Source organism: Astyanax mexicanus, chromosome 1 (assembly GCF_023375975.1).
Source record: "Astyanax mexicanus isolate ESR-SI-001 chromosome 1, AstMex3_surface, whole genome shotgun sequence".
Taxonomy (NCBI): domain Eukaryota; kingdom Metazoa; phylum Chordata; class Actinopteri; order Characiformes; family Acestrorhamphidae; genus Astyanax; species Astyanax mexicanus.
In genome coordinates, this window is record NC_064408.1 from 74,309,241 (window position 1) to 74,328,523 (window position 19,283).

General features: G+C 39.2%; 2 protein-coding genes across 2 annotated transcripts; one reads left to right on the forward strand and one right to left on the reverse strand.

Moving 5' to 3' along the window:
• Positions 1-1,183: 1,183 nt before the first annotated feature.
• Positions 1,184-11,266, forward strand: slc25a29 (solute carrier family 25 member 29). The gene is made up of 4 exons (XM_007238367.4): positions 1,184-1,630; positions 6,917-6,960; positions 8,445-8,528; positions 8,617-11,266. Exons 1-4 carry the CDS (start codon positions 1,603-1,605, stop codon positions 9,382-9,384), a joined length of 924 nt encoding a protein of 307 aa, XP_007238429.3. The 5' UTR covers positions 1,184-1,602; the 3' UTR covers positions 9,385-11,266.
• Positions 11,267-11,303: 37 nt separating this feature from the next.
• Positions 11,304-17,558, reverse strand: myh6 (myosin, heavy chain 6, cardiac muscle, alpha). The gene has a single exon (XM_007243245.4). The coding sequence runs from the start codon at positions 17,482-17,484 to the stop codon at positions 11,677-11,679; it is 5,808 nt and encodes a 1,935-aa protein (XP_007243307.2). The 5' UTR covers positions 17,485-17,558; the 3' UTR covers positions 11,304-11,676.
• Between the last annotated feature and the right edge of the window lie 1,725 nt (positions 17,559-19,283).

Below are 19,283 nucleotides of genomic sequence, written 5' to 3' on the forward strand. Positions count from 1 at the left end.
GCCTGTTATTTGACCATTCAAATTAAACAAGTATTTTTGTACACAAGCTTTACAAGCAAATGGTTTTCTAGTGAAGACAACAGTAATAAAAAAAAATTGCCTAAAATGTCTGTCCTGGGTTTTAACATGCACATGATTAAAGTAACAGTGAAAATCAAAAAATACAAAATCACTAAGTTGTCAATAAAATGTAGTTAGATTAAGCATATTGATGCCCCCCCCCCCACACACACACACACTAACATGAACATAAATGTGTGTTTTTCTTTAGTTAGTACAAATACTGCCAGGTCATTATCAGTACACTGTGCCTTTTGAATGTTTAACATTATTTGCATTATACTGATATTTTACCTTGATATGTGAGAGCTTTAGCTTTAACTCAGCTAAGTTTGTAAACAATATAAAAAATATCAAGACAAATTAAATTAATATGATCAATTTTGAACATGCAGCAATTGTCTGCAGTCCAGAAAATAACAGTGTGATGATATAATGTCACAAGACATTTTTTTTTTTTAATGAAAATAGCTAAATGTTGAGAAAACTATTCCAGGTGACTCTACCTAATGAAGACACTGAGATTAAATACTAAGAGTGTGCAGATCTGTCCTCAAAGAAGAAATGTGGTAACGTTACTTAAAAGAATCTAAAGTATAAATGACATTCTGGTTTGTTGAACACTTTTTATATTAAAATTTTGTAACAAATCACACACATTAAATGAGAAGAGATATGATGGTCCACAATTCTGAGTAGGACTGTAGATCTGTCATTATTATTACAAGTAAAAAACGTCCAAAAAAAAATTACTAGTAAAAACTACATTACAGAGATCTGAGATTTTACTAATAAAAACGTACTTATCTAGGATTTGTCAGTCTTACTTACAACTTTAGGCTACTGTCCACTCTTTACCGTTAGGTCAGTAACAAAACTTGTTCTGCGCAGTGTTTTATTCTCTATATTAATTATATTTTCTCTTAGGAGTCCTTTTCTCGCAGCTACAGAGCGCTAATACCTCCTGCAGCAGCAGCAGCAGCAGCTCGGCTGGGCAGACTGATGCAACACGGAAAAATCATTTCAGGAGGAGAGGAGGGGACCAATGGGCGGCGGAGGGCGAGGAGGGGGCGGGGTCGCTGAGGGATTGGCTGCGGCGGAACGGAGCCATTGGCTGGGACGAGCGCTGTCCGCACACACCTCCCGCTCTGACACCGGGCCTGAAACAGAAATAGACAGGCCTGCAGGTGGTAGTGACTGAGGAGGTGTAATTTTCCACTACGACCCGGGTAATCGGCGGCGGTGCTGCAACAGCTCCTCTCCTGCGTTAACTCGGTGATCGGTGTATGTGTGTTTGTGAACCAGCGCTTAAGATCTGCAGCAGACCTCCGCTCGCTGCGCTGAACCAACACTGGGACACTGTGATCGTTAGCCGGTGAGCTAACGAGCCAACTAACTAAGTAACCTCCAGCCAGTCCTGCGCTCTGAGTATACACCCTCAGGAGCTCACCGGCCCGGTTAACCGATTATAAAACACCCGAAAGATCACACGAGGGGAGCCGAGGCCGCCGGCGAGGGAAGACTGTCTGCAGGAGAGGAATAATGGACTTCCTTGCTGGCTGCATAGGAGGTAGGAGGCATACCTGTCAAGTCTCCCGTTTTGGCCGGGAAACTACCGTATTTTACTCCTCTTTCCCGCCGTCCTCCCGTATTAGTATTTTCCCGTAAATTTCCCGTATTATACTAAAAAAAATATATATATAGGCCACAGGCGACAATGCACTGACCGCTGTGTGTCTCTTAACCAATCGTGGTGCCGGTTCAAGGAGAAAGTCCCGCCTTTCAGGAGAAACAGCCAATCAGCTTGCTGGTTTTGCGGAGAGCTGTTTAGTGTGGGGGAAGCCCCGCCCCTCCCCTCGCTGTGAGTTCAGGCAGCTAGTCGGAGCTGCTGTCGTTAAAACTAATCTGGATATACAGAGATTTTTCTAAAAGAAAGGTAACTAACCATGTAAACTGTGATGAGATTGTTTCTGATAGCTGTTTAAAAAGACTCTTCTCTGAATCAAAACCCATAAATTAAACCCATTGTGTGTTTAATAAAATACAGCTTGTGACTCAGTTAGCTTAACTTTAGAATTAGCTAGATAGATATTCAGGGTTTGAGAAAAATCTACATATATATATAATGCCCTGCCCTGATGTGCCTGATCAGCCAATCATCATTTCAAAACTCTATTAGTTCAGGGCTAGTTTTAGGGTTGGTTAGAATTTGTTTAAATCTCAAGTATTGTGGTGTAATGTATTATTTAGAAGGGGTAGAAGAGACGGTTGAGCTGGAGAGAGAAAATGTGGAGAGGGCTGAAATTAACTGAACTGATCAGGAGTGGACTGAACAATAGAAAGAAGTATTAATGAAAGATTATTAATTGTGTAGGCCCCTTAGGACTATTATTTACTTATGGAATATATCTGATCCATGTCTTTTTGTAAATTTGTGCACCCTTCAATTTCAATTTTAAATCTATTAAATAAAAATCCAAAACTTGTTAAGTCCAAAACTTGACAGGTATGGTAGGACTGGAGGAGAGGAGAGAGGAGCTAGTTAAGATCGTTTTCAGCTAAAATAGACCGTAAATAACACTGTAAATACTGTAGCGAAATACACACAGTTCACTGGGCCTCGCTACATAATGCTGCCTTCAAGCTTCTCGGAAATTCCTGCTTAAGTTACTGCTTAGGTTAGAGGTCGTAATTACGAATGAACGCCATTAGAAAAATCCTTTTGTTTATACTTTTGGTTTATTATCATTAAAAGCAGGAGGTTTATTTGATATACTCCAAGAGAATAAAGCGAATAAGACATGCATTATTTGAGTGATGTTTTTATCCCGTTAGAGCCCGGAATTATACTAGACGTTTTCACGTATTGCTAGTGATTTTATTAGTAAGCTAATAACAACTTGCAAGTGTATAAGTGGTAAGCAGTTTACAATACGAACTGTCTGCATCAATTGATTTAATTTAGTTGTCATTTAAAATAAATAAATAATTCAATTAATTTGTGTCTTGTTCAGGGCTGCAACGATTAAGCTAGTCGATGTAATGGACAATGTCGGTTATTTAAATTTGTCGACTGATCGTTAATTTGTAACAGTAATTACCGCATTACACAAAGTACTGGGGACAGAAGAGCAGTGGGCACAGTTTACACTCAACTTCTCCAAGTCTGTGAGTCAAAAAGTGCCCAAACTCAACAGAATACATATTTACTAACTAAATTCCACATTCTACATTTAAACAACTATAATAATAATTGTTGTCTAATCGACAAAATAATCTTCAAATTAGTCGACTACCAAAATAATCATTAGTTGCAGCCCTACTTTTGTTACTGACTCGCCCCCAACTAGGAAACTCGGGGCTTAACTAAAAATCCCAGTTTCCCACTGGATAATACAAGTTTATGGGGGCGTTTATGTGTACTCATCTCCTAAATACGATATTTTAGACAGGACTTGAAGGTAGCATAAATACACTGTTGCGCTAACCACTGAGTTTACCTAACCAAGCTAAGCTAAGCTAACGAACCTGCCAGTTAATAACAATATCACCTAGGTTAGCTAACCTAGTAACTAGTTACCTAGTAACATAACTGGCTGACTGACGGACCGACACACACACGTCTCAGGGACAGCACTGTTCTGTGTTCTTCAGCAGGGCAGGGCAACTGCTGTCCCTCCTGTACATTTTATTAAGCTACATCTACTTAGGTAAAAGCTAGTTCATATTCCAATACATACTAGCTACTCAGTTAGTAGACAAATGAGAGGGTACTGTAGCTGCTTAACAGAGGTGGATTAAGTACACTTACCCTCTAATCTAGCTAGCTAACTCCCTGAGGTAAAGTAAAGAGACACCCAAGCTACCTATTACTCCAATAAAACTTCTCCCTTTAAACCTTCACTTAAACGTACAAAACTGTTTCTTGTATGAAAAGTAAAGTATCATGATCTTTATTATTCTAATTATTTATGTTCTAACAAGATGCAATTGCATAATCAACCTATTTTATGTTAAAAAAGACTCTACTGTCACTTTTTGTTTGTACATGTTTAAATAGAATCTCATTTATTAGTCTGACACAAGCACAGTATTATTAAAATGAACAAAACACTGAAAGCAATCATTTTTCCATTATGTATAACCAGTTCACTATAAATATTTTTTTGCAAACAAGCAAAGTTTTTATTTAAGATTTATTGACACCTTATGTACAAGTTTAATTTGATTTGAAATGTGTTTTCATTTATTATAGTCCACATGTTTGTTCCATTCCATCATAACTGAAGGCATAGGCACTCCCAGACTTTTAAGCTGCTGCATTAATGGTGAACCATATGCTTGCTCTGGGTAGCTATGTCAAACAGGTTAAAACAAGTTTTAACAATGTGGCAGCTCTACCCTAATTGGTTTGTTTGTGTTGTGCTTCTTTTATTTTAACATGCTTTCATGCTTTTTTGCACTCATAAACCAAAAGAAACAACTTTTTTTAACTTATTATTTATATTTTTGCCTACTGTATTTGAATTGTAACAAAAGTAAGATAATTATCTTTTACAGATATTTAAAATGAATCAAATTAAACAGTTACCCAAAATTCAAATACCTAAAGTAAAGTTAAGATACATAAATACAAAAAAACTCAAGTACAGTAATGAATTACAATTACTTTGTTACTGTCCTCTTCTGCTGCTTACAGAGCATGTTTATGGTCATATGACTCGTATGAGTGTGTTTCTCACCAAAGTTAAGATTTGTCCAATTTCCCTTAGGCATGACTTGGGGGGGTTGGGGGTTTAGTGGTCTGGCCTCTGCAGGTGGAATGCCCCTGTGACTGGTTTCAGTCATATTCTGTTTAAATACTTTAACCTAAATGTGGTTGCCGCTTCCTTCATGTCACTTCTAAGCCCTAACCCTTTCTTCAGATCTACAAATCAGTACTGAAGCAAGTCCACAATGTTGTTCTCTGGTAAAAGTTTCAGCAGTCATTCCAGCATTTTTAAATGGTCATATCAATCCACTGCATACATATCACAGAAAGAGCTGCCAGATGTTAGATGTTGTATTTAACATGTACATTGATAGAGTGTGAAAGTTAACCTTCTTGCAACAAGCAAACCTTGAGGTTATCAATTCTGTACTTGTGCAGATTGCATGTGTGCATGACCTGCTCTCCAAATGTTGGTTCCTAGAAAAGCCCAGAATAGCCACCTACCACCTGACCCTTCTCATCCCGTAAAAAGGAGAACCATTTCCACACCCCTGCAGAAGCCAATCACAGCTACCGGGGCTGCAGGCCTGCCCCCGGATTGTAATTCAGGAAGACGTGTCTGACAAGTTCAGTGTGGGAACACTGGTAGAATTCAGTGCCTTATGCCGCAGCTGTTTTTTTTTTATTTATTTTTTTTAAGTTGAACTGATAAGATGGTTAACTGTGAAGTGTGGTTCTAGATTTGGGGAATTTACACAATCCCTAATGACCTTGTGGGAACACTGATTTGCCATAGCACATCAGATGACATCCTACTTACAGCTGAAATAAAAGACTGCTTAAAGTAGCACATGCAAGCTTTTTAACTATAAAGAAGAATCATTTACCCACGCAAAAAAAAAAAAAAAAACATTTAATCATGCAAATGGTTATTTTAGTTGTCAGAGTTCTATATATAACCACTGGCTTTCTTAAGAACCTTCAGAAGACACTGTGGCATGTTATGGCCAGAGGAGCCTGAAACATGGTCATCTGGTCGTGTTACTGAAACCAGTATGTTGTTTACCAAGGTGGGCAGCATGATTTCTTGGACAGCAAAGTCCATTTTACTTGTCTAGATTTAGTCTTCACAACCCATGCTGCTATGAATGCCCACACAACAGTTTGGCTCAGGTTTCTCTTAAGGCGAACACCATGCCATTGCCATGTAGAGCCTGTGATCATGTTATAAGCGTGGGGTGGCAAGATATAAACATCTGTGTTATGTAAAATTAATCTTAGGATTAAGAATCACATATTAGTTCTGTATTTACTGGTCCACAAAGGCAGTGTTTTGGTATTAAAATTGCACTAAGCAACGTATACATGCAGAGAGAATTCATTTATCAAAATTTATGGAAACACTATATGTAGTAAAATGTATTGGATTTCTATGTCTTTTACTATGTCTGGTTTTAATCCAAAGGAAAGGGAGTGTGACTCTAGATTAGGTCATTTTAAGGTATTCATTTTAAATTCTTCTTTTGTGGCATCACTAAAAATAACCATTTTAAAAAGTGGTGGTGGGTGTCCACAGCCTTTTGCCTATATAGTATATCAGTCAGCCTTTGGCACATAAACCTTGTGTAGGTCACCTTGAGGGGTTCATGAGAAGCAGAAGCACATCAAGGTGTAGTGTCCCCAAAAGATTCTTAGTGTTAAGATCATTATAACTGGGCAGTGTGGTTCTCACTTAACCTTATAAGAATCATCTTGGTGTAGCCTTTTCAGCTGTTAAATAATTAAGACCAGTTGAATATTAAGTAAATGAAATAACTTAATTATTTAATATTTGAATGTGTAAAGAAATCATTCCCAAGTAAGAATATGTATATGGTTAAAGTAATAAACACTTTTTGCAGCTTATTTTGAATTAAATGAAATATAAGGTGTTGATCCACAGTGGAAAGAAGGTTCGTGAATGCATAAATTGCTTTTTTTGGTTGAAAAGGCCACTATGCAGTATATATCATAAATAAAAATTAGTCCTCTGCCAGATTGTTTTGCTTTGAAGTCAATGCACTTTTCTTTCCTCTGCCTCTCTAACTTATATTCTCAATTTTTTTTAATTTGTCCTAATTCCAGCTTATTATACCTATTTTTTAGGTGCTGCTGGGGTCCTAGTGGGACATCCATTTGACACTGTAAAGGTAAGTCAGCCTCACTTGATTCTAGACAATTACTAGTTTGTTTGCTGTCTGTTTGGGGGAATTGTGTTGAAAGCAGGATATGGTGGTTAGAGTTTGCTTTGTGCCGTCTGGTGACAGAAATCTGTGCACCACCCAGAAGCCAAAGGTTAGCTATAATCTCTGTGTTTACAGATGACTCCCATTTATAATAAGTATAAAATAAACTTAAATCATTGATGTATGCATAATAGCCTAACTGGACCCAGACTACAGACACAGTTCTTCTGCCTTAACCTTAACACAGTGTTTCACTAATGTGACCCATTTGGCCTGACATTTACACTAACAGTAATAACAATGAACTGACAAGCATATTCATCAATATGAATGCTTTAAGCATTGTTTGCATAATTAATTGGTATCCTATTTTGTGGGCAGTAGTTGTCTTATCTATGTGTTCTTTTATTCAGATTCAGAAATTGCTTCTGTTACCCTAGATACGGATTTAAGGAAGCTGATAAACTTCAGAGATTGGCATGGAATTGGTTTTATGTTCATTCTCACTAAGAGGAAATAGAACAAAACATTGTCAAATACAACACCATTTCCAAATAGGGACAGTTTGTAAAATGTTAATAAATGTAAATAAAAATAGAATATAATGGTTTGTAACTGTTTTGAAATAGATCGCTGCCATGAAGTTCTATATGAAGTAATGTTTTTAATGAAATGGTAAAATTTCTCACTTTCAGCATCTGATATGTGGTCCATTATCTGTTGTGAATGAAATAAGGATATATGAGATTTCCAAATAATTTTAGGTGGTATTTTACATGTATTTACATTTTACACAGTGGTTAATAATTTTTGAAATTGGGGTGTACAGTGCATAATTGCATGTGCCATATTGTGTGTTTTTTCTTGACCTGAGAGAGAAAGTGGAAAGTGGACAAATTAGGCTCCCTTCAGAATAAGATGGTGCCAGTGAAAAACAAGAATAATATTGAAAATTAGATTCAAAATTATTTCAATTAGGGACATCGCTCTATTAGTTCATCCTTTGTATGGATTATCAGTTCAGTGCCCATCCTAGTTTTGCCTCAGATTCACACTTTAATGAACATACTTTATTTATTTAAACCTTTGAGACGTATGTGCTTCATTTAATTTCTATAGTAACTTTATATTTAGGCCAATTGATAAATTTCAATATTGTTTTTAGATTGAGAAGTAGTGAAGACAACCTTTGTAGCTAATGAAACGTAAAACACAATATCTTCATAAAAAAAACATTGCAAGTGTTTTTTAGGATAAGATTGTTGCAAGCACATAATCAAGTATCAGAGAATGTATACATTCCAGACATTTAACAGTCCCTAATTACAGTTGATGACATATATTTATGATTTTATGTTTAATCGGGTACAGAGGCTGTGTTTACTCAATAATTCTCAATTGCAAAATTATTACTTAGCCTTTTGTATTTTTTGATGTTTCTGTCAAAGGTCAGACTCCAAGTGCAGAGTGCAGACAAGCCTCTCTACAAGGGAACCATACACTGTTTCCAGTCTATTATACGTCAGGAATCAGTAAGTACCTTGAATTTGTACTTTGAATTCGTACCTCGAGTATGTCAGTGTGCCTTCAACTGAGTAAGATGTATCTTCTTCCCTGCAGCTGCTGGGGCTTTACAAAGGCATTGGTTCTCCTATGATGGGCCTCACTTTCATCAATGCCATTGTCTTTGGTGTGCAAGGAAACACCATGCGTCTGCTGGGCAAAGACACACCGCTGAACCAGTTCCTGGCAGGAGCAGCTGCTGGGTCTATCCAAAGCGTCATTTGCTGTCCCATGGAGCTGGCCAAGACACGCATGCAGATGCAAGGTACTGGTGAGAAGAAGTCATCGACTCGCAAGGTCTACAAAAACTCCCTGGATTGCCTGGCTCGCATATACCAGCGCGAGGGTCTGAGAGGCATCAACAGGGGCATGGTCACCACCCTCATCCGTGAGACCCCAGGCTTTGGAGTGTACTTTCTCGCTTATGATGTGCTCACACGCTCACTAGGCTGCGAGCCAGAGGACCCCTACATGATCCCTAAACTACTGTTTGCTGGCGGCATGTCGGGCATCGCTTCGTGGCTTTCCACATACCCTGTTGACGTGATTAAGTCTCGACTGCAGGCAGATGGGGTTGGGGGCAAGTACCAGTACAGCAGTATTATGGATTGCACACGGAAGAGCATAGAGCGGGAGGGCTTGCGAGTGTTCACGCGTGGCCTGACATCCACTCTGCTCCGAGCATTCCCTGTGAACGCAGCCACTTTTGCTACCGTTACACTGTTTCTCATGTATGTACGTCAAGATGAGGAGCCTAAAGACTGTGAACCTGCTCCTCAACACCATACTGCGTTACAGCAGCAAGCACAGCCGTCCAGCCTGTGACGTGGTTGTGACCGTCAGCGAGACTGGTGTGAATATTGATTCTTGGGAGGCATTGTGGCATCTGTTACTAAGAAGTTTCAAGTTTAAACAGTTATAAACTTCTGCCCTCTGTTAAAGAAATGACATATCCAGTCTGTAAACCTATGTATGTGTGTATGCTTGTGCAGTGTAAAACTGCATTTGTACATATTTTATTGTATGATGTAAATGGGAGAAAAAAAAGGTTTTAAGCAAAAATATTTGCTCATTTTGATTGTATGTACATATTAATTTTCCCTGCCTTACAAGAACACCAGTTAAATTAAAAGAAAGTACGTTGGTGGGAATCTAATTTTAATACCACTGTCTGCAAGAGTCAGTTCTGCCTCTGCCCTTTTTTCACAGCAGAAAAAGTACATGTGCTGCTGCTATTGATATTGGTATTGCACACTGCAGCTAAGAGGCATGAATTACTGTAGCATTGGATGTAACCAAATAACTTCATCTCATCTTGTTACTGGATGCATTGCTGGAAAGGTAATAAATAACACACTACCTCGTCATATACAGTGGTTCATAATCCAGATTTCAAAAATGCACTATTGGTTGCTTCCTTGTAAAATGAAATGGAATTGCGCGTGTGTATATATAAATAAGAAAACTACACCTTTCCTTCCTGTTGTGTAAAATGTTTTACAGATATTCTATCTGTATAAAAGCACAGATCAGAAGAAAATATGTTTAATTATATTTTAAAGACGTCCAAGCTGGCCTCCAAATTTTGTGTTGCTCAGTTTCAACAAAAGTATTAAAAATACTGAAAGAAAACTGACCGTGAACCAAGTTCTGTCATTTAATGCACGTGAATGAGTAAAGGGTTTGTAAAGCTTAAGAACCCTTATCTTATCCTGGCAGTAGTTGCACAGACTATCTTTTACTATTCAAAATGAATGCATTTTTGTATAGTCTGCATTATTTAAACTTGAGACTTGTGATCTCTTTAGATAACCATGGTCACTGTGGTATCGGCACATTCACTTTGAATCAGTACGAAATTAAGATGACCTATGTGTTACAGGCAGAAATGTACCAGTCAAGTACTTAATCCCAGCCATGATGTATAACATACATTGTTTTTCATACTTTATCTGTGAATAATAAAGATAACTCATTGTGTTTAGAAGAAGGGAAGTTATATGTTTGTCTGAAGATTGTTTAAGAAGGGATTAGAGTGTGGGAAGAAATGTAAATGGATTTGGACTTTTTGTGGAAAAGTATTAACAGAAATGGAATCCCATGACAATCATGGCTGCTAGTAGAAACTGCATTATAGTGGGTAATTAGACACCTTATAATGCACTTTGAGAAGGTCAAAGTCTGCTGTATGTAAACCTCTGATGAGGTGATTACTTGTATCCTGTACATCACGTACATATTATGTATTCCATTAAAACACAAGCTTTAGAGAGTTTTTCTTGGTACCTGGTTAGGGTTCTGAAATGAATGTTAAGTAAACAGCTCTTTAGATGTAGCTTTAGGGTTGTTTTTTATATGAGGTAGTTCTTTTCCTGCTGTAAAAGAAATGTTAACTGTACTAGAATGCCTCTTATTTTTATAATAAAAAGATGGCTTACAGCATTGACTATTGTTTTTTTTTTGTAAAGTGTAGTTGAACTAAGTAATGTATGGTGCATCTAAAATCAAATACAATGTGAAAATAAAGAGAAATGACAACTATTTTAGTGCAAACTCTTAGATGCTCTGCCTTGTACATGTGTTCATTATGCTGTTTATTTCCTTCATTAGGCAAAGTGTTTATTTTTATTGTTTAATATTCAATTACTATTAACAGTAGTCATAGAGAGGAAGTTGAATCCAGACTTTGGTAAAGTTTAGATAAATCAAGAAATTATTTTAAATCACCAAGACTGAAAACAAAGTGGTGCAATGCTTGTGTTTATTTCTACTGGAAATCATTGGTTACGTTTTATTGAGGGCATCATGATGACAATTGGCATTATTTTTCACAATCATTAAGTATGAACTGTAAAGTGGCATAACACACTTTCAATTTCAGAAAAGTATTCAGCAAAATCAATGAAAAAACACTTAATTTGAAGCAATTATACATTTTAACTAATTATTACTGTATTCTACTATTAGTAGTATAAAGGTATTAGTAGTATTACTTTTTGTCATTAATTAATGTATTTGGGCTTTACTGCAAACATGATATCCAAACTTCTAAATTGATGGAGAAAAAGAAAAGTAATGAGCACAATCAAGGTGCTGTGATCATCACATGACGTGATGTTACTCATCCTGGGATTTTTTGCCAGGCACACCATCCCTAGTCTTGGCACGCAGCTTGTTCACCTGGGATTCTGCAATATCTGCACGCTCCTCTGCCTCTTCCAGCTCGTGCTGTAGTTTTCGTAGCTTGGCCAGGTTGACATTAGCTTGTTCTTCAGCTTCCTCAGCAGAGCGCTTGTATGCCTTCACTTTCAGCTGTAGCTTGTCCACCAAATCCTGGATTCTTGTCATGTTCTTGCGATCCTCTTCTGTCTGATAGGTGAGTTCCTTAATGCGGCGCTCATACTTGCGAACTGCTTTAATGGACTCTGTGCCTCGTTTTTGTTCTGCTTCCAACTCATTCTCAAGGTCACGTATGCGGGCCTCTAGCTTCTGGAGCTGTTTCTTACCACCCTTCATAGCTATTTGTTCAGCCTCATCCAGTCTGTGTTGCAAGTCTTTAATGGTCTGCTCCATGTTCTTTTTCATTCTCTCAAGATGGGCACTGGTGTCTTGCTCTTTCTTCAACTCCTCAGCCATCATAGCTGCATCAGTTATGGCTTTTTTTGCCTTCTCTTCAGCATTGCGACTCTCTTGTACCAGGTCTTCCATCTCATTTTGGAGCTGTAGCAAATCAGCCTCTTGCTTTTTCTTTTGATTGATAAGGCAAGTGTTTTGGGAATGCAGTAGCTGAATCCTTTCGGTTGCATCTGTAAGCTCTTGCTCGGCTAGTTTACGCCCTCTCTCGGTTTGCTCCAGCAATCCCCTAAGTTCCTCGAGCTCTGCTTGAAGAAGGTTATTTCTGCGTTCTGAAAGGGCCATGTTCTCTTTGAGATCGTCATTAGAATGAGAAGAATCATCCAGTTGAAGCTGAGCATCCTTCAGGAATGACTGGACCATCTTCAGTTGTTTCTGGGCATCAGCCGCCTGTCTGTTGGCTTGACTTAGTTGTATTTCCATTTCATTGAGGTCTCCCTCCATCTTTTTCTTGACTCTTAATGCCTCATTTCGGCTTCTTGTTTCTGCCTCAAGAGAAGTCTGTAAGGATTCCACCATTCGTTGGTAATTTCTCTTTGCCTGCTCCATCTCTTCGTCCTTCTCAGACAGCTTTCGTTCAATGTCTGCCTTCATTTGATTGAACTCAAGTTGGGATCGCAGGGTCTTGCTTTCTTCATGCTCTACAGAGGCCTCTGCTTCCTCCAGTGCTGATTGCAACTCTGCTTTCTCTTGTTCAAGTTGTTTTCTAAGTTTCTCAAGCTCATGTACACTCTTACCGCCTTCCCCAAGCTGATCTGTCATGTCTGATATCTCCTCTTGCAGGTTCTTGTTCTCCCTTTTCATGGTCTCAAGTTGATCAAGACATTCCTCATAAGCATTCTTCAGTTTGAATAGTTCAGTACTCAGGTTCCGTGCTTCCTTCTGGGATGCCTCCAGTTCACACTGTGACTCCTCATACTTCTGCTTCCACTCTGCCATGACTTTGTCAAAGCCACGCTGTTTCTTGTCCAAAGAAGCAGAGGCTGCATTTGAGCGCTCAAGATCCAACATAAGATCTTCAATCTCATTTTGCAGTCGATGCTTAGTTTTTTCAAGAGAGGAACACTTTGCGTTCACTGCTTCTACTGCCTCTTCCGCCTCTTGTAGCCTTTGGACAAGTTTCTTTTTAGCCTCCTCTAGTTCTTCTGTTCTCTGAATCCCATCAGTTTCATACTTCGCTCTCCATGTTGCAACTTCGGTATTTGCCTTTGATAGTGCCCGCTGGAGCTCTGTCTTAGCCTCCTGTTCTTCCTCTATCTGCTCTCTCAGCAAGTCACAGTCATGACGAGAAGACTGTACAGCATGAGCTAAGGCATTCTTTGCTTTCACTTCTTCCTCAAGTTGTCTTCTCAGGTCCTCTAGCTGTTGGGTATAAGAGGTCTTACCTCTTGTAAGTTGAGAGATCAAGCACTCTTTCTCCTCCAACTGCCGTCCAAGTTCACCGTTTTCAGTCAGCAGCTTGGCTTTTTGGGTTGAGAAGTCACTAAGAGCTCTCTGGGCCTCTTCAGCTTTAGACCGATGCTCATTCATTTGATCTTCCATTGAACGGCACATTTTTTCAAGGTTGACCTTGGCTTTTACAATACTCTCCATGTTTGAGGCCAGGTCATCCAGCTCCAACTTCAGTTCTGTCTTCTCTTTCTCTAGCTTTTGCTTAACACGCTGCAGGTTGTCAATTTGTTCCCCAAGTTCAGACACTGAATCAGCATGCTTCTTTCGGAGAGCAGCGGAAGTGGCCTCGTGCTGAAGGGTAGATTCCTCAAGATCCCGGCGCAGCTTCTGAAACTCAGTCTCCCTTTTCTTGTTAAGTTCCACTTGAGCAGATGTGGCTCCACCTGCCTCCTCAAGGCGCTCACTAATGTCTTCTAGTTCTCGCGAGAGATCGGATCGCTGCTTCTCCACTTTTGCACGAGCTGCACGCTCAGCATCCAGCTCTTCCTCCAGTTCCTCGATACGAGCTTGGCTTTCTTTTAACTTTTTTTGTAGTTGAATTCCTATCATCTGCTCATCCTCAATTTTTCCATTTAGCTGGCATATTTCAAAGTCTTTCTTCTTTAGTTTCTCTTCTTGTTGCTGTTTGTCGTTCTCCAAATCCATTATATTTTCTTGAGTAAGTTTTAGGTCTCCTTCTAGTTTTCTTTTAGCACGTTCAAGATCCATCCTAACTTTTTTTTCTTGTTCAAGGGAGCCCTCTAGGTCATCAACTTGCTGCTCAAGCTTAACTTTGGCTTTTGTCAAGGTATTAGCTTTATCCTCTTCACTCTGCAGGTCATCCAGTGTCTGTTGGTGAGCCTCCTGTAGAGCTTTTTTCTCCTTTGTGAGCTTCATTATGATCTCATCCTGGGAGGCCATTTCCTCAGTGAGGTTCTTTACTTTGTTCTCAGTGGCATGCTTTTCTTTTTCAACCTTGGCCAGAGTAAGCTCAAGGTCATCTATGTCTTTCTTAAGCTCAGAGCATTCATCCTCCAACTTTCGCTTTTTGGCTGTGAGGTCTGCATTCATCTCTTCTTCATCTTCAATCCGCTCAGTTAGTTCTTTTACTTTAGCCTCCAGTTGAATCTTGCTTTTAATCAACTGCTCACATCGTTCCTCAGCATCTGTCAGTGTATCTTGCTCTGATTGCAGCTGGAGAAGTAAATCGTTCTTTTCTTGAAGAATTGTGACCATTTTCTCCTCCAACTCTTTCCTTCTGCTGTCAGATTTATCAAGCGCTTCTTTTAACTTATTAAATTCTTCCTTCATGTTTGCCATCTCTTTCTCAGACTCTGCACTCTTGAGAAGGGGCTTTATTTTGAAGAACATTTTCATCCATGGCCAGTTTTTAACACTCAGGAAGGAGCGAAGGTTCCACTGAATGACCATTAAGGCATCCCTCCGTTCAACAAGCTTCAGATATTCTGCTCTCATTAGCAGAGCTCGAGCATTAGCTTGTATCCTTGTAATGATGCGAGCAAGTTGCTCATCTCGCATCTCCTCTAGGGTACCCAGCAGACCTGCTTTGAAAAAGACCTTTGTGTGGCCAAACCTGTACTGTGTATGATCAATGTCAAGTGATCCCAGGAGTTTCTCAGCACTTTTCTTGTTTTCAATGAACTGGCCTTCTGGGATAGCAGATGCATTGAGAATTCTGTACCTCTGTTTAAAGTCTCCATAGAGCACCCTGTTTGGAAAACCTTTCCTGCAAATTCTGATACCCTCCAGCACACCATTACAGCGAAGCTGGTGCATCACAATGCAGTTGTCCATGATTCCAGGAGTTTTGCTCTCATTTGGAATCAAACAGCGAACAAAATGTGGGTGAGTTGTTCGGAGATTGGTCATCAGTTTATTTAGATTTTCTCTGTGCAGGGCAGACACAGTCTGAAAGGATGAACCCTTCTTTTTGGCTCCTTTCCCACCGGACTTTTCACCTCCCTCTGCTCCTGCATAGCTTGAGAAGAGAAGGCTTAGAAGCTTGAGAGAGGACTTTTGATACAGCCCAACTACTGTTTCATTCAGTGGATCTTTGTTCTTCACAAGCCAGCCTGAAATGTTGTAATCAACAGTGCCAGCATAGTGAACCAATGCAAAGTGTGCCTCTGCTTTGCCTTTGGCTGCACGAGGCTTCTGGAACATGTTGGACTTGCCAAGATGATTATCATATAGTTTCGCTTTGAAGGTCTGATCACTCGCCTTTGGAAACATGCATTCCTCCTCCAGAATAGACATAATTCCAAGGGGCTTCTCAATCAGATCAATGCAAGCTTGCAGATCCATTCCAAAGTCAATGAACTCCCAGTCTATTCCTTCCTTCTTGTACTCTTCTTGTTCCAAGACAAACATGTGGTGATTGAAAAACTGTTGCAGTTTTTCATTGGTGAAATTAATGCAGAGCTGCTCAAATGTGTTGAAATCAAAGATCTCAAATCCAGCAATATCTAGCACTCCAATGAAATATTGTCGATGTTGCTTTGTGTCTAGGGACTGGTTGATTCGCACCACCATCCAATTGAACATCTTCTCATACACTGACTTAGCCAGTGCACCAAGTGAGTAGTATACTTGATCCACACCTTGACCTTTTGTGACATATTCATTTCCTACCTTGACCCTCGGATGGCAGAGTCCCTTCAGGAGATCTGCACTGTTTAGCCCCATTAGGTAGGCAGATTTATCAGCAGCTTCGCTACCATCAGGTTCAGCCTGTTCCTCACGCTGCTTTTGCTTGAACTTCATGTTCCCATAATGCATGATGGCACCAGTCAATTTGTACACTCCTATCTTCTCATCTGGGGTGAAACCAAGCACATCAAAGGCACTGTCAGTGGCTAACAACTCCTCGCTGTCATTGATACTTGCAACAGTTACTTCTCCTTGGGAGATGTAAGAGTAATCGTAGGGATTGTTTGTAATCAGAAGCATATCCAGCAGCTCTGGCTTGGCATTGGATAAGATCTGAAAGAAGATGTGGTAGTTTCTTTCTGATTTTAGCTGAAAGGTAACTCGGGACTTTTCCAGCAGATATGTTTCGATGTCAGCTGAAGAAAGTTTGCCACTTGTTCCAAAATGAATGCGGATAAACTTTCCAAAACGAGAGGAGTTGTCATTTCTTACTGTTTTGGCGTTGCCAAAGGCCTCAAGTGCAGGATTTGCCTGGATGATTTGATCCTCCAGGGTGCCCTTGTTTGCGTCCTTCTTGGCAGATCCTCCAGCAGCTGCAATACTTGCAAAATACTGGATAACTCTCTTGGTGTTAACAGTCTTCCCAGCACCAGATTCTCCAGTGATGAGGACTGACTGGTTCTCCCTGTCAGTTAGCATATACTGATATGCATTGTCTGAGATGGAGAAGATATGAGGAGGGGCTTCTGTTCTCTTCTTACCTCTGTAAGCAGCCACTACCTCTGAATCATACACAGGCAGCCATTTGTAAGGATTGACTGTTACACAAAACAGCCCTGAGTAAGTGTAGATCATCCAGGCTGCATAACGCTCTTTGAGGTTGAACAGCACGGCAGGCTCATGAAGAAAAGTGAACATGGCCATATCTTCAATTTTATCAAATTTAGGTGGGTTCTGGGGATGGACATCCCCCTCTTTGGCCGTGACCGTCCTCCCATCTTCTGTCTTAACGGTCACCTTTCCTGCATCCTTGCTGACAATTTGCCCCTTGACATACTCCACTTTTTCATCCACAACAAAGCATTCCGTCTTGATGTCAAATGGTCTAGTTTGAGCTTCGAGTCGTTCTTTGTCTGACTTCCTCAAGAAGGGAGCTGCTTTTCCAAATTCTGCCATAAGAGCGTCACCCATCGTGATGTCTTGAGTCCCAGAGGTGCACTGAGAATCAGTAAAGGCAAAGCTGAAGATGAGTCCAGGAGGAACTGTGGAATACTCAGAACATCAGTACTGCACTCCCTTTATAAAGTGCCAGTGAGTTCCAAATAAGGATGTGTCTTCAGGCATCTTAGACAAGAGAGAGAACAGTTTTTGTTATCAATGCTCTCGAGTGGAGTGGTGGGCAGTAAGAGAACCTTCAGCTGATAATATCCTTTTTAGGACAACTCTCACCTCCCTGACTGTCTCTTTCCATGGGTCATCTCTGATAGACATTCCAGACATTTCTATCTCAGGCTATTATTAATACACAGGTGATTGTGAACCACAAAGCCTGCTGTCTAATTTCCTTTTCTCTTTTGGTTTCATTCCATATCAGTTCTTAGCCCATCTAAACACTTAGGGTTAAATTGGAATTTCAGCAAAAACGGTTATTTAAAGGATTTAAATAAAAAGCCAAATGAGGTGAGTTTTAACAAGATTTTAAACAAGGTATTAATTCTGACACACTATCTGAACACTTTCCTTATCAAAGGTTGCTGTGATAGATGCCACTGACACTTCTGGTAGCTCTCAAAGGACAGGCAGTCTCGGCTCATCCCTGTTTAACAACACCCTCAAAATAGCACTCAAGTATAAATGATCTCCCTTCCCTCTCATACTTCTCAATCTTTTACACAGAGAATTTAGAAAACAATGCTGACAAAATGTACAACACCAAATCAGGAAAAGTTGGGACAGAATGGAAAATGTAAATTAAAAAAACTGAGTTTTACATTTACATTGACTTATTTGATTGCAGACAGTATGAAGCCAATTTATTATATGTTTCATTTGGTGAACTTTATTTCACGTTATTAAATATTCATTCCTGCATTTCAGGCCAGCAACACGTTCCAACACAAGCTGGGACTAATTCAACAGGTGATTACAATCAGGAAGACTGGTGAAAAGGAACAGCAACATTACAGTGCTTAATGCTTCACAGTTCCAATGCTTCACCGAATGTGTTACAGGGTTGAAATGCAGGAATTAATGTTTATTATTATTAGAAGAAAAGAAACAACTTAATTGAGCAGAAAAAAATTAAATATATTTGGTTCATATTGTTTGTAATCAAAATAAATAAAAATAAATGTCAGAAATGTCAGAAATACTATGGTGTGTTTGTTTTCTGGTTTGGAATTGTACATATTTTACCTCAAGGGCATCATTTTTTATAAAGCTTTTTTATAAACTTAAAGCTCACCATGATAAAGAATCAAACACTAATGTTCTAAGCACTGTTGAAAAAAAAAAACTTAGATAAGACAGTGGTGCCGAATCGGCTGTCATGTTTTCTCAAGTGTTTTTCAATGGGACAAATGCACAGGCCGTGTTTCTTGTTGTTATGCTCTTCAGTTTAGCTGTACTTTAAACATGTTTATGGTCAGTTTATCTTTTACTGTGGTGAAGCATCATATTGGATTAAGAGTGTATTACCTTAATGTGAGACCTCAGAAGTACTTGTCCAGTACTTGGCCATCACAGATTGCATTTTCCACCCCACCTTGTGTATTTTATGAACTTTTATTTATTTAAATTCTATGTATCTATATATCTATGTAATTGAGGAAGACTATACTAAACAAAACTATCTATGAAAACAACATATTTAAAAAATTAAGAATAACCATTTTAGGTTAATAAACCATTACTAAAAGAGAAATCTGGCTAATGTTAAAATTTTAAAAAGCTAAAAATACAGAAAATATACCAAATGTTTAAAAAAAAAA

Bases quoted from the DNA above. Each gene is read 5' to 3' on its own strand.
- slc25a29 (XM_007238367.4), top strand. From the start codon at position 1,603: ATGGACTTCCTTGCTGGCTGCATAGGAG. The intron at 1,631-6,916 runs GTAGGAGGCATA...CCTATTTTTTAG, and splicing joins CCTTGCTGGCTGCATAGGAG to GTGCTGCTGGGGTCCTAGTG. The intron at 8,529-8,616 runs GTAAGTACCTTG...TCTTCCCTGCAG, and splicing joins CTATTATACGTCAGGAATCA to CTGCTGGGGCTTTACAAAGG.
- myh6 (XM_007243245.4), bottom strand. From the start codon at position 17,484: ATGGGTGACGCTCTTATGGCAGAATTTGGAAAAGCAGCTCCCTTCTTG.